The 16145-nt window shown below is 39.5% G+C and overlaps 1 protein-coding gene across 1 annotated transcript in view; it reads left to right on the top strand.

Moving 5' to 3' along the window:
• Positions 1 to 16145, top strand: part of COL6A3 (collagen type VI alpha 3 chain) — a 129412-nt gene that overhangs the window by 34439 nt on the left and 78828 nt on the right. The window contains 4 exon segments of the mRNA XM_081338786.1: positions 545 to 936; positions 940 to 1162; positions 8353 to 8952; positions 13860 to 14462. Coding sequence (XP_081194912.1) covers positions 545 to 936; positions 940 to 1162; positions 8353 to 8952; positions 13860 to 14462 — 1818 coding nt within the window.

Genomic DNA, 16145 nt, shown 5'->3' with positions numbered 1-16145 from the left:
AGTGAGAGGGAGATGGAGGAGAGAAGTAGAAAAATCTCCTGTTTTGCTCATTTAGGAAGAGGGTGATCCTGTTCAGTGGAAACTCATGTGTAGAACTTCAGATGGGCACATTAAGTGCTGTCCAGATTTGCCCTCTTTCAACCTGAATTCATCTCTTCTTGTCTCTTGGATTAGTCTCAGTATTCCTCAATCAACTATTGAGTCAATATACTGTTGTATATAAACAGCAGACTTGCTTTCTCTTACCTAGGCAAGGAAATCTCACTAAAATCATACCATAAGAAGAAAACATTCCAGTGGAAAGAATTCTAGCTTAGTTTAGCATTTCTGCAAGCTGCTTTAGTAGTTTAAAATTGCCACATCAATCAGTGTTTATTAAACAAGAATAATTTCCAGGATTTGAATAGTTTTCCACCTGCCCCAGTGTAAATGAACTCTGGGTTGTTGGTGATATAAAAGAAGAGCCTGGCTATTAACGTAGGACAAGATCTTTCTCTCCACCATGACCTCTGAAAAATCATAAATCAATGTGTTTTTTTAAAAGATGTCAAAATCAGTGCTGCTGCTGATATAATATTTCTAGTGGATTCCTCTTGGAGCATTGGAAACGAACATTTCCAACTTGTTCGAGAGTTTCTGTATGATGTTGTTAAACAATTAGATGTGGGAGGAAATGATTTTCAGTTTGGTCTGGTCCAGTTCAGCGGAAACCCACATCCAGAGTTCCAGTTAAACACCTATCATACTTTGCAAAATATCCTCTCCCATATTTCACACATGCCTTACATGGGGGGAGGAACCAAGACCGGACAAGAATTAGAGTTCCTAATTCGGAACCATCTAACTAAAGCCACTGGAAGCAGAGCGAACAATGGCATTCCCCAGATTGTTATAGTGTTAACGGATGGACGATCCCAAGATGATGTGGCTCTACCATAATCTATACTTAAATCTGCTGAGGTAAACATGTTTGCCATTGGAGTGCAGGATGCAGTGGAAGGGGAATTAAAGGAAATAGCAAGCGAACCCCTTGATATGCACCTATTGAACCTAGAGAACTTTACTGCTCTCCACGACATTGTAGGAGACTTAGTTGCCAGCATTCGCTCATCCATGGCTCCAGAAATGGCTGGAGTAGAAGGAGAGATTAAAGACATCACAGGTAACACAGTCTGCTCTGCCATTGCAAAATTTGTGTCTGAGGGAATTATTTGCTAGTTTTCCATAATTTTAAGCATTTGATACATAGCACAAGGGCATTTCAAGGTAACACTAATCAATTAACTTTACTTCTAGTGCTATACTAATATTTTCTATCTGTATGATGTGTGGCTAATGCTAAAATAGCATGCGGTGTAGAGAAAGAATGCAAGCAAAATGATAAGGGAAAGAGACGCTGAACAGAATATTGTTGAAACTATTTTCATTACTGTCAAGTTTTTTAAAAGTATTGCATGCAATATTCCATGCCTGGATGCTTGAATGCTCCTGCCAGGGAGTGTGTAATATCCAGACAAATAAAATTATAATACAGCACTTATAATACATAGGATTTTAAGATTTTACAACATGGCATAGGAGGCACAAAGAGTAAGACATCTGTGTTTATCTGACTACCATTAGTAGTAGCTAGAAGAGAACCCCCTTTTCTCACAATGTTTTGTTTTGCAATTTGTTAATTATGGGATGTTTAGCCTCTCCTTAGCTGTAAGAGAATTGCCTAGAAAAGCCCTAAGATGCACATTCAAAGGGTTCAAAACAAAGGGGATTTCTTTTTTCAGATAATGTTTTTCTGCGATGACATGTGATTTCCATGCCAGTCTCCTCAGGCTCTGCCTCTCCCCAGCTTTCTTATTATCTCTGTCCTCCTGGACACACAAATGGACAAAGAGAATAAAGGGAACCAGAAGTCATTGCCTCTCAGCTGGATAGCAAAATCTCCTGTAAATCCCCCTCTCCATCTCTACATTAAGCAGAAGAAGAGGGGAGGAAATAATCTGATTGGAATACAAACTGTTTTATTTAATTAGTAAAAATGATGAAATAGGACAGTAAACCTTATTGATTTAAATTTATCAATGATTATTCTGCAGTCCTGCATTCTTAGACCTTTGTTTTTATATCCTGGAATGTATGAAAGGAATTGTGTTGCAAAACCCCCCACAAAGCTTCATAATATTTGCCTTGTTTTATTAATTTTATTCAGTTTGGTTCAATTACGTTTCTGCATGATTCACAGGCAAATGTTTTTATGAATAGGGCAAATAATGAGATTCCTAGAGGAAATCAGGAAGTACTCTTCTCCATTAAGTTATTCCATTTTATCATTTTATTTATTTATTAGATTTATATGCTGCCCATTGAGCTATCTATATTTAAGTAAAAATTCTTTTTAAAAAGCCTATCCAAGAAATCTGTATTATTTTACCTCCAGGGAGGATTTCCCTCTTTTAAAACAGAATATCCATTGAACTTGATTTTGATGTAAAAAAATCACATTGCAAAAAAGATGGAGTGAATGGAAGATGCATTATTCTGAGTAACCTTAGAGAATTATGGGAGCCAAGATGTGAAAGGCTTATTATTGGATGAATGGAAACTTCCCTTTCCTGTAATTCCTTTCCTGATAGCTACCTTCATCCCTATGGGATGAAGTGAACTGGGGTCCTGGGAGCTTCATGAGATGCTGAGCAGGACTTCCTAGTTAGTCTTCATTAACAGAAGATTCTTGGGCCTTGAGGCAATAACTTATCAAGAGTTCATAAGCAGACATATCACTCTGCAAGCAGAACTCTGTACCAGTGCTTAAGGTGTGAATTTTGTATAGGGTAAAAATATAGTTGCAAGTAATAGTTCTAAAAATGGGTGTCTCTTTCTACAGGCATTTAGATATGATGCTGGTTATTTGTGCCCAACAATAATGTGAAGAAGTATTTTCCATAACAATAATTAAGTGTTTCAAAAATTTAACATGTTGGCTAATTAATTAATCTTTTTTGCATGAGTTGAAATGACACCCTTATGAATTTAACAATGCCCCCATATAAAATACTACAAGCAGCCATTTTCAAATGCACAGTGGAAGAGATGTTCACTATTCTAGTAACTGCAAGTGTTTACTCTTCAATAATATGTTCTGTGTAATTGGAAACGGTAACTTTGAATTTGCCTTTGTATATATTACACACTACCTTAGTTACTGCTTCCTTTTCAAGCCATCAGTTCTTTGCTGTTATGAAACTCCTAAAAAGCATGCTTTAATCTGTTTTTCATCAATTCTTCAATCCTTCATTGTATTCTTTGGTATAAAGATTCTTCAGCAGTGACAAATTATCCAACTATTATATATACTGTCTTCCTGTTTCCTTGCAATTTGCAGCATTTAACAGAAAATCTATACATTTTTTTAAAAAAATCTAAACATTTTAAAAAATTAATCCAATTTGATTTTTTTCAAACTTTCTGAGTTTCTAAGAAATCTTCATCACAAACAGTGGTCAAAAAGGGATAAGGAGATGTGGCTGCTCTTTGAGCTAAAACTTTACCAGAAAATATGCTTAGAAGAAATGAGAGTCACCATATATTCAGACTGGCTTTTACAAGGTATATTTTAAAGTTAGGTTACATAACAGGCTGTTCCAAAAGTTGCTGGAAAGAAGGAACTGATGTAGTACTGATGTATAGCCATATGGCTAAGAATTTGATTACTAAAATAGTAAACGGGAAATTTTGAAGAAAGCTTAAATTTATGTATATGTAATATTAATAGGGACGTGGTGGCTCAGTGTGTTAGGACGCTGAGCTTGTTGATCAGAAGGTCGGCAGTTTGGCGGGTCGAATCCCGAGTGCCGCGTAACAGAGTGAGCGCCTGTTACTCGTCCCAGCTTTTGCCAACCTAGCAGTTCGAAAGCACGTAAAAATGCAAGTAGAAAAATAGGGACCACTACAGTGGGAAAGTAACAGCGTTCCGTGCGCCTTTGGCGTCTAGTCATGCCGGCCACATGACCACGGAGACGTCCTCGGACGAGCGCTGGCTCTTCGGCTTTGAAATGGAGAGGAGCCCTAGAGTTGGAAACGACTAGCACACATGTGCGGTGGGACCTTTACTTTACCTAATATTAATAAGTATATGTATATAATGCATATAATATTATATATAATATATTATTTTGATTGAAAGATCAGGATTAGATAATTGTAAATGAGAAAATTTAGGTTACTAGATTATGTGAACTGTTCCATGTATCTCCTTCCATAAACACAACTAGTTTTTTCATTGCTCACTTTCCCCCTTTACGTATCTCACCAGCTTTCCTCCAATGAGCTCTGCAGGTTTTCTCAAACTTCCTGAGTGATGGTGCACAGACTTGTGCAAAGGATAGGAAGAAACAAATTCAGCACTATGGCATATTTATTCCACCAACAAGCAGAAAGGAGTAATTGGATATAACTCTAAAAATTCTGCTCAACTATGAGAGACATGAAATAGATAATCCACCTGATCATAATAATTTCAAAAATCCATCTCAGGTTAAAAAAACATTCTCCATGCAATTATTGTGGATCCAGAAACAGGCATAGTGTATGTGGTTGGATAATTGTTATGACTGGATTTACCGCTTTAACACGATTCTGCATTACTTGATTGAATATCCAGTGGTAATATGTGAACAAGTAAATCAGAAGTATACTTTTGTTGTAAAAATAATGTTAAAGTTATATTCCCTTAAATGACATATGCAAGGATACTTATATATATTTACTTTCTATTCTTTTGCACTTTGATTTTACATAGATTATAATTAGAAAATATGGTGACAAACATAATTTAATAATCTAATAATCCTTTGAAGATACAGAAGGTAAACATGCACACAAACATTTGGCTTTTGAATGAAGTATTTATTTTTTTAATAAATTGAAACATAAAATTTTATAAATATGTTTCCCAGTTCCCCAAAATCCTTTATTTATTATGTTACATTTTTAACATGATAGGCCTTTAAAATCTTTTCTGAACTTTAAAAATATTTTTCTTAACTCCTAGAATTTTATTATTATTCCATTGCATTTATTATCATTAGCAACTTGACTCAAATTTGCATTTTAAAAACAAATGCATGTTTGCTTCATCTGCCATGCAATTCCATGTATTTTTTTTTCTGATTTAAGACCCTCTGAAATAAATATATAGAGAATTCCAAGTTTAACCAATTATTTGTGATCCATGTTGAATCTCAAAATGGAAAATAATTTCAGTTTATATTTTGCCACATTTTATGAGTATAGGAAGTAAACACTGTACTACATATGACTAAAATGTAGCATAAGAAGGCATTGTGTATATGCTGGTTCCTGCCCGAGCTGCTCGATATCCTCTCGGGTTTGGTGGTTGAGTTTCCCAAACTTATAGTTTTGGGAGACTTCAATCTACCATCCCTGGGAGGTTCATCTGAGCTAGCTCGGGAGTTCATGGCTTCCATGGCGGCCATGGACCTGACGCAAGTAATTTCAGAGCCAACTCATGAGGGAGGCCACACCCTTGACCTGATTTTTTTATCTAGACGGTGGTTGGATGATCTAGGTGGGGGCTCTCCATTTATTATGCCCCTGTCATGGACCGATCATCATCTCCTGCGGCTGGTCTTCCGCTTTGCCACCCCCCGCCGTGGGGGTACGGAGCCAATTAGATGGTACCGCCCCAGACGCTTAATGGATCCTGATAGATTCCAAGCGGCGCTGGGGTCCCCACCTGCCTCCACTGCTCACAGCTCGGCTGATGCCTTAGTGGAAGCCTGGGGAAGGGCAGCCACTGAGGCACTTGACCGGGTTGTACCCTTGCGGCCCCTGACCCGGCGCAGATCCCAGCGAGCTCCATGGTTTTCCGCGGAGCTCCGGGAGATGAAGCGCCGGAAACGGGGCCTAGAGAGCTGCTGGAGGTCTAGCCGATCCGAACCCGACCGGTTGCGGTTAAGAACCTATATTAGGTCTTATCTCGCAGCGATGAGGGTGGCGAGGTGTAATTACTTCTCCACCCTCATCGCGTCCGCAGATAATCGCCCGGCCGCCTTGTTTAGGGTGACTCGCTCACTTCTCAATCAGGAGGTGAGGGAGGATCCCTTGCAAGGTCGTGCCGAGGAATTTAGTCATCATCTGTCGGATAAAATCGCTCGGATTCGGACCGGTTTGGACTCCAGCTGGGCAGAGTCAGGCGATCAGGACACGGGCGGTCTTGTCAATGTTATCTGGGAAGAGTTTGATTCTGTGACCCCTGATGAAGTGGACAGGATTATGGGGAGGCTGAGCTCCTCCACATGTTTGTTGGACCCGTGCCCTTCCTGGCTGGTTTATGCAGCTAGGGAGAGGACACGAGGCTGGCTCCAGGCGGTTATATCTGCTTCTTTGAGTGAGGGTTATTTCCCCACCGTCTTGAAGGAGGCGGTGGTGAGACCTCTCCTCAAGAAGCCTGCCCTGGACCCAGCCGTTTTGAACAACTTTCGTCCAGTCTCCAACCTTCGCTTTCTTGCGAAGGTTGTTGAGAGTGTGGTGGCGCATCAGCTCCCTCTGGTCCTGGATGAAGCGGATTATCTGGACCCCTACCAATCGGGTTTCAGGCCCGGGTACAGCACGGAGACGGCATTGGTCGCTCTGGTGAATGATCTCTGGAGGGCGCGGGATAGGGGACATTCCTCTGTCCTAGTCCTATTAGACCTCTCAGCGGCTTTCGATACCATCGACCATGGTATCTTGCTGCGGCGTCTCAGGGGATTGGGAGTGGGAGGCACAGTTCTTCAGTGGTTCTCCTCCTATCTCCTGGGACGCTCGGAGTCGGTGTTGGCAGGGGGGCAGAGATCGGCCCCTAGGTCTCTCGTTTGTGGAGTTCCTCAGGGGTCGGTTCTCTCGCCTCTCCTGTTCAACATCTATATGAAACCGCTGGGTGAGATCATTCGTGGTTTTGGAGTTGGGTATCATCAGTATGCCGATGATACCCAACTTTTCTTTTCGACCCCAAACCACCCCAGTGATGCCCTCGCCGTGATGTCCCGTTGCCTGGAGGCGGTTCGGGTCTGGATGGGGAGGAACAGACTTCAGCTCAACCCTGACAAGACTGAGTGGCTGTGCATTCCGGCATCCCGGGACATTCCAAATGTTCCATCTCTTTCTATGGGGGGTGAGCTCTTACCCCCCGTGGATAGGGCTCGCAACTTGGGAGTCCTTCTAGATTCACGGCTTACTTTGGAAGAGCATATAGTGGCCGTGACTAGGGGGGCTTTCGCCCAGGTTCGCCTGGTGCGCCAGTTGCGGCCCTATCTGAACCGGGATGCCCTGTGTACAGTCACTCATGCGCTCGTGACCTCTCGCCTTGACTACTGTAATGCTCTCTACATGGGGCTTCCCTTGAAGACCACTCGGAGGCTCCAACTGGTACAGAATGCGGCCGCGAGAGTTGTCTTGGGAGTTTCCCGGTACTCCCATGTTACACCTTTGCTCCGCGAGCTGCATTGGTTACCAGTTGTCTTTCGGGTGAGGTTCAAGGTGTTGGTCACGATCTTTAAGGCCCTACATGGCATGGGTCCGGGTTACCTCAGGGACCACCTGCTGCCGGCATCGACTCCCCTCCGCCCTGTGCGTTCCCACAGAGAGGGCCTCCTCAGGGTGCCGCCAGTCAGGGAATGTCGACTGGTGGCCCCCAGGGGGAGGGCCTTCTCTGTGGGGGCTCCGGCTTTATGGAATCAATTGCCGGTGGAGCTCCGGATGGCACCAGACCTTCGAACTTTCCGTCGGGGCCTGAAGACCCATCTGTTCGAATTAGCTGGTCTGGCCTGATGGGGGATTATGGGCTTTTAATTGTTTTTAATCTGTACTTCTGTTTTAATTGGGCATGGATTTAATTCTTTTTAATTTTTGTATAGTGTTTCTTATGTATGCCCTGTGAACCGCCCTGAGTCCCACCAAGGAGAAGGGCGGTATATAAATCAAATAAACTATAAACTATAACTATAAAAGAAAAGAGCTTCTCCCTCCATGTACAAAGTTCACATTTATTTGATGATAAAATTGTGTTAGAACCTCATTCTATTTTAATGTCTGAGGGGCCCACCTGTGATTGCAAAATATAGTAATTTATAAGAAAACTGTCCTTAGGGTAATTTTTTCAAAGACTGATCATTCATATTCAATCAGAATGCAGAACTGGCAGGCAAGTTTCATTGACTTTGGTCATCACATGTTTTTCCCCTCCATATTCGTGTTTCTTGCTGTTTTTCAAAGAAACATGTCAGAACACTATTCAACTTGCATGGATTCACTTGGTTTAATGCTTTCACTTGTTGCATTTCTGTTTTTTTCAAGCACAAGAATCTGCTGACATTATTTTCCTTATTGACGGATCAAAGAACGGCGCTGTCACTTTCTCAGCCATTCGTGATTTCATTGCAAATTTAATTGAAAGACTCTCAGTTGGAGCTGAGCTCATACGCATTGGGGTGGTTATATTTAGTGATGAACCCAGAACTGTATTCTCCTTGAACAGCTACACCCAAAAAGTTGATATTCTAGAGGCAGTGAAGGCCCTTAGCATTCTTGGTGGCGAGGAAGCTAATATTGGAGACGCTCTTGATTTTGTCATGCAAAACCACTTCACCCACTCAGGAGGCAGCAGAATAGAGGAAGGTGTGCCACAGATTTTAGTGCTCATAAGTAGCATTGAGTCTAGCGATGACATAAGAGAAGGAGTTTTAGCCATGAAGCAAGCTAGTATATTCTCATTTTGCATTGGGGTCCAAAATGCTGACAATGCAGAGCTTCAGCAAATAGCTACTGATGCAAGCTTCGTATTTACTGCCCTGGATACACGTAACCTTGGTGAACTTCAAGAACTCTTACTGCCAAACATTGTTGGAGTGGCCCAAAGGCTCATTTTGTTAGATGCCCCAACTATTCTTACAGAAGGTATGTATTTTACAATGAACTGCTATCTTGCATTTAGTTATTTGTGCTCTTATATGGAATCTTATTTGTTTGATAGTAGCCTGAGGATTGAGAATGATGGGTTGAGGGTAAATGCTTATGTGTAACTGCATAAACATAGATACAGTACTGGCGTGACTATACACCAAAGCACACAGAATTCTGTTACCTTCCCACCAAAGTAATAGCTATTTAGGTACTTTGCCATTTAAAAAATGCACTAAGAAATAGCAGTGATGTTATTTCTGTTGCCACTATTATGAGCACAATCATGAGTAAGACTTGTGAAATTCCAAATGGCATTGCCAATTTTAACAGTTTTGCCTGAAATTCCAGAATTCATCTGTCTTCTCAGTTTTTTCAGGGAAAGAATAAACATCAAAGTGAAGGATGAGAATCAAGGGGGAAATCTTTGCTTGTCTCAAAAGTTTTAGTCTTCATTGTATGCACACATTTACACTTATCAGTGCTGTTTGTTTAATCCACACATACAAGTCTGCCTTGGTTTTCTACTTCAAAAAGGTCCACTGTTTTTTGTTCAAAGCACCATGGTTGGGCTTCTCTGGGTCAGTGTTTTTCAAATTTGGCAACTTTAAGATGTGTGGACTTCAGCTCCCAGAATTTCCCAGTCAACAAGCTCTAGGTTCTTCCTCTGCTCCCAGATTTAGGGCCTCAACATTCTCAGATCCCTGTCTAGTGCAATCCTGGCCTTCTAGAATGAAATAAAAGTTTTATTGTAATTTAAGATGTGCTCGCTCTATATCTGATGTGCTATGGAACAGCAGGATCTGAAAGATAAAAGCAGCTCATAGAATGAAACTCTTAGTAATCATTCCTGTCACTGAGATTCCAGATTGAAAAATGGTAGGCATCAGTGTCCTGGTCATAAATCAAATAACCTGCTATTTTTCTGTCTGGGATTTCTTATTTCATAAATTTATCTCTCCATTTTTCTGAGTTGAATGTAGCAGTTTTGGACAGAATGAAAAGGAGAGATTCAGCCAAAGCCCTGTTTCCAACCCTATTTCCAACTTTAAAGAGTCCTAGGAGCAAAGGAGGATGGGTGGGTTGAAAAGGCAAGTAGGGTGGAAAAAGCTACATCTTCTTGCTTTCCAACCATTACAGGTTACCTGGCAGGCCTTTGAGAATGTTAAGGCTTACCCCCTGGAAGTCTGGATTAAGATGATAGAATTGACTTGTCTTTATGATTTAGTATAATTTACAATGGATTATGTGTGAAATCGATGTTGTCTCTCTCCCACAACCAAGCTTGAAAGTGACTGGAAAGGGTCCAGATAATTTGCTTCATCTAAGGTATTTTGTAGTAGGATACTTCCTCAAAAGATGGTTGGAGATGTTTTATAGATGGCACTGAACATCGGTGAGGTTAGCAAAAATGTTTACAAATATATCAAGCAATTGTTGAAAATTTAGACAAAAGCCAGGCACTTACTACCATCTTTGATGGACATGCCCTAAAGTCAAAAGATTCTGGTTAAGAATACACACATGGTTAGAGAAAATGACTAAAAAATATATAGATTTTAAGCCAGAAATATATAAGACGCACCTGACCATAAGATGCACCCAGTTTTTAGAGCAGGAAAACAAGAAAAAAAATATTCTGAGCCAAATAGTACCAGTATACTAAAACAGGGCTTTTCAACCTTTTCATCCATTGTACCACTTTTAGGACAAGGCAATGTCACCCAGCAACGTGTCAAAAACTTGACGCCCCCCCCCCCTAAAAAAGGAAAAAAATGATAAAGTACAGGTAGTCCTCGACTTACAATGATTCACTTAGTGACTGTTCAAAGTGACGATGGCATTGAAAAAAGTGACTTATGACCATTACCATTTTTCACACTTATGACCATTGCAGCATCCCCAGGGTCATGTGATTTACATTCTGATGCTTGGCAATCGATTCATATTTATGATGGTCACATTGTTCCAGGGTCATGTGATCGCCTTTTGCAACCTTCTGACAAGCAAAGTTAGTGGGGAAACCAGATTCACCTAACAATCATGTTACTAATTTAATTTCTCTCTCTCCTTCTCTTTCTCTCCCTCTCTCCCCCTCCCTCTTTCTTTCTCCTCTCCTTCTTTCTCTCTTTCCCTTTCCTTCTTTCCCTATTTTTCTCTTTCCCTCTATTTCTCCCTCTTTCTCTCTCTCCCTGTTTCCCTCCCTTTCTTTCTCCTTCTCCCTCTCTATTTTTCTCTTTCCCTCTATTTCTCCCTCTTCCTCTATTTCCCTCCCTCTTTCTTTCTCCTTGTCTCTCTCTCCCTTTCTTTCTCTCCCTCTTTCTCTCTCTCCCTCTATTTCCCTCCCTTTCTCCTTCTCTCTCTCCCTCTTTCTCTCCCTCTCTTTTTCTCTTTCCCTCTATTTCTCCTTCTTCCTCTGTTTCCCTCCCTCTTTCTTTCTCCTTCTCTCCCTCTTTCTCTCTCTCTATTTTTCTCTTTCTCCCTCCCTCTCTCTCTCCCTCCCTCCCTCTCCCATTGTCCCTTCCTTCTTTCCTTCCTTCCTTCTTTCTTCCTTCCCTCCCTCTTTGTCCTTCCCTCTCCGCATTAGAGCAGTACCTACGGAGGCAGCCCTGCGGCCCAGCTTTCTCTTGCAGAAGGCAGGCTGAAATGGAGCAAGGAATGCGAATCGGCCGATCTCGCGCTCCTGCATTCTCCTCCGCTCGGTTTCAGCTTTTCTTGTTACAAGAGAAAGCAGGCTGAAACGGAGCGAGGGAATCTCCCTTGCTTGGTTTCAGCCTGCTTTCTCTTGTAGCAAGAGAAGCTGAAACCAAGCAGAGGAGATTGCAGGAGCGCGAGATCGGCCGATTCGCATTCCTTGCTCCGTTTCAGCCTGCCTTCTGCAAGAGAAAGCCGGGCCGCAGGGAGATTGCAGCAGCCAATTGCAATCTCCCTTGCTTTCACTTGCGGAGGTTGGGGCTGGCCATACGGATCACCTTCGGACCATAAGACGCACCCTTGTTTTCCCCCCCACTTTGGGGGGAAAAAGTGCATCTTATGGTCCGAAAAATACGGTATATACTCTTTAAAATTTTTAATTAACTCTTCCTCCGTTGGTTCTTGCTGCAGTTAATACATGTAAAATTATATATAATTTTACATGTATTAACTGCAGCGAGAACCAACGTAGGAAGAGTTAATTAAATTTTTTTTAGATTGTTCAGAAATGGATAGATTGACATTGAAAGTGAAAGAGAAAGAAGATTCAGTTTATTTTAGAACATGGGACACTTTTTATCAATGGCTAGAAAAATGAGGTAGAGAGAAAGGAATTTAATATGTACTGGCAGTCCAGGTGATCACACTTATCCTCGCCCCAGGAACGAACCAAAAAAGGAAAACTTCTAAAACTACAGGCATTTATTATATTCCCATAATGTTTAATAATTAAATGATTTTTCAATCATGATGGGCTGTACACAATATTTTATGACAATATTCCAGCTCTAAAATTAAACCTGCTCTTAAGATTGTGAAAAACACAGTTATTGAGTGTTTACCTATTTTCTATGCTAGACAAATGAAAGTATATATATGAAAACAGGAAAGGTGCATGTTATCCTTCTTCCAAGTGCAGTAGTTACTCTACCTGTCATCTCAAAAGTTGATAGTTGAATCTTTCTATTAGTTCTTTTACATCCCAGAGTAACAAATCTTTTGGAGCTAATAGTGATTGGTGTGAATTTCACATCTGACTGAGAATCATATTTGCCATTTTTGGACTAGAGAAGGTTCAGATAATCCGTTTCATCTAGGATACTCTGTAGTTGACTTGCTACTATTATGTCAACAACTTCCTTAATAACTCGCTGAGTTATTCTTCTATTTGGGCTGGATATGTATAGCCTGAAACACATATGTGTATTATTTATTTCTTATAGATGCCAATAGATAATTAGGTTGCTTCCACTCAGTGCTGAATTCTTTCTGCATCATTCATTCATTCATTCATTCATTCATTCATTCATTCATTCACATGCTGACAACCTATCCTCTGGTTTCAAGTAGCATACAAACATCTATCTAAAGTAATATTAAATATAGCAATTAAAACTATTTTAACCGCCCCAAAATATTTTCAGCCCCATCTTAAAATGTAACAGGGGAGGAGGGCGATGAATCAGACTAACCTACCATAGCATGTTGTTCCATATTTGAGGAAAAGTAATAATAATAATAATAATAATAATAATAATAATAATAATAATAATAATAATAATTGGAAGTTATTGTTGAAGTTAAGCATGTTTGTGACAGACTGGGCAAAAGGATCCCAGTGGAATCTTTGGGGGGCAGTTTGTATAGAAGTACATGATCTTGCAATAATAAAGCTTTCTTCTCTATTCCATATGAGAACCATTACCATGTCATTTCCAGGTGATAGGTTAATTTAATTTATTTTTACTAGGAATATCACCAAAGTAGTATCAAATCCATTTAATTTATTCTTGAAACTGTGTGCTCATTCATAAATCTGTTCACTTACTTATGATGGTTTCCTGCAGGTTTTGGACCTAGGTAGGTTTTCCTGTTATAAAGTTGTTTATTATCTTCTCTTGTTCTTTCCATGTGTAGAAGTGGGAGGAAAGGCAAAATTTTATAGGCTTTTGTTTTATTCTACTGTAAAGCCAGAAAAATGTAGTTGTATGAATATTACCCATGAATTTTAAGCAAAAATACTGACATGCAAAAAATCATAAACATAAAGTTAGATTGAATATATTTGAATGTACTGTAACTCAAGAATTAAAGTAAATACCTTGTACAACAAATAGGAGCATTTATCTAATATGTGTGCACCGATTCAGAATGAATTAGTGTTCTTGAATGAGTAAACACACTGACTGCTTATATATTGTCGCTTACAGTTGTTGAAGTCAATAAGAGAGACATAGTCTTCCTGATAGATGGTTCTACTGCATTGGGATCCACCCCCTTTAATGCAATTCGTGATTTTGTGGCCAAAATCATCAACAGAATGGAAATTGGACCAGATCTCATTCAAGTTGCAGTGGCACAATATGCAGATTCTGTAAAAGCAGAATTTTCTTTTAATAGCTTCCAGACGAAAAAAGACATTGTCACCACTGTTAGGAAAATAAAACCAGTGGGTGGTACAACACTTAATACAGGCTTGGCATTGCGGTTTGTTAAAGACAATTTCTTCACCAACGCCGCTGGAGCCAGGATTGATGAAGGTGTCCTTCCCATGTTGATTCTGATCACTGGAGGTGTGTCCAGAGATGATGTTGTCCAGCCAACACAAGAAGTTAAAAGGAACGGCATTGTGGTCCTTGCTGTGGGAGCCCGAAATGCTGACCGTACCGAACTTGAAAAAATTGCCTACGAACCAAGCCTGGTTTTTACCCCCACAGAATTCCGCACAGTTGCACTAACAGTCATCATTCCTGATGTTTTGTCATCTATACGGTCACTCCCTATAAAAATTCCAGAAATACCATCAACAGAAGGTAATTTCTGTTCATTCTACTTAGCATTTTTTTAAAAAAGAACAACTTATGTATGTATGTATGTATTTATATTGCTGTTCGATTTCTGTCACTAGTTGGTACATACAGGTAGTCCTCTTTTAGCAACCAAAATTGGGGCTAGGAACTTGGCCATTGCAAAATGGTCGCTAAGTGAAACTGCAACTGTACTTATTTTATTTCAACTTTCCTTTGCATAACCAACCTATGAAAGTCATAAATGATAGGATTGGTTATTAGGTTACTTTTTCTTCACCATCATAACTCTGAACAGTATACAAGACAGTCGCTAAACAAGAACTACCTATAGAATCTATTAATTGCTTAAAGTTATTTATGGATAGATTTTTTATTGTTTGTATTTAGCTATATAATTTGGCAATTAAAACTTGGTATAGAAAATATTGCATACATTGTAGCTAACATTTGAAAACATTGTTAGATATATTTTTCCATATATTTAATAATAATAATAATAATAATAATAATAATAATAATAATAATAATAATAATAATAATAATAAAGTTGGAAGGGACCTTGGAGGTCGTCTAGTCCAACCCCCTACTCAGGCAGGAAACCCTATACCATTTCGGACAAATGGCTGTCCAGTCTCTTCTTAAATCGTCCAGTGTTGGAGCATTCACCGCTTCTGGAGGCAGGTTGTTCTGCTGGTTAATTGTTCTAACTGTCAGGAAGTTTCTCCTTAATTGTAGGTTGCTTCTCTCCTTGATTAGTTTCCATCCGTTGTTTCTTGTCCTGCCTTCAGATGCTTTGGAAAATAGCTTGACTCCCTCTTCTTTGTGGCAGCCCCTGAGATATTGGAACACTGCTATGCAAATTCAAAGTTATTAACATTTGTCTATTTATTAATTTGATCTCCATGATGTTTTTGCTAAATTGAGCTAGCTGGAATCAGGTATCCCTTATTCAGTTGCCATAGTATTTAATTATTTAATAATTACTTAATTTATTTGCAGCTAGCTATTTATTAATATCCATAAGACATTAGTAGAGAAATGCATAGATTCATCATTATTTTTTTCTAAAGACTTGTATATCCTCCTCCAAAATAATAGAAATACTTTTTCTCTCCCAGCAAAGTTATAACTAGATAATAATCAGTTCATTAAAAATTTAGCAATATGTAATTTATTTTAAGAATTGAGGGAAGGAGATTTTTTAATAGAAAATTTAATCCCTGAGATGGTCAATCTACTTTCTTCTCCATCACCTATTCATCTGGTAATGTAACTGTTTGTTCTAATGTTATCATACATACACAAGGAAGATGAAAGCATTCATTATAACCACAAAATGTTAGCTTTCTAAATGGCCTTTCCAATAGTGATGAATTTTCATAACCACTTTGAAGTTACAGTACATCATCATTAATTTACTAACTTTCCAGAAATCACTTAATTACCCTTAAATTAGAATATAGTAAAATCTGCAACTTAAAGCTTTTTCAAAATGTACATTTCTTACTAATTTCTTGCATGGTACATATCACTGATGACATTTTTATTTTAGAACTGAAATTAAAAATGCTCTTAAATGTTGCTCTATTTGTGAAGATACATTTTCCTCCTCTCCCTTTTTCTCTTTGTAATTATGTAGTATGGATGTACATTCCTCCTTTTAAAGAAATGTTCATTTCTGTAACT

The sequence above is a fragment of the Vipera berus genome (assembly GCF_964194415.1).
Source record: "Vipera berus genome assembly, chromosome: 1".
In the NCBI taxonomy this organism is placed as follows: domain Eukaryota; kingdom Metazoa; phylum Chordata; class Lepidosauria; order Squamata; family Viperidae; genus Vipera; species Vipera berus.
The sequence above is the reverse complement of the archived record's forward strand: the minus strand, read 5'-3'. Positions and strand labels throughout refer to the sequence as shown.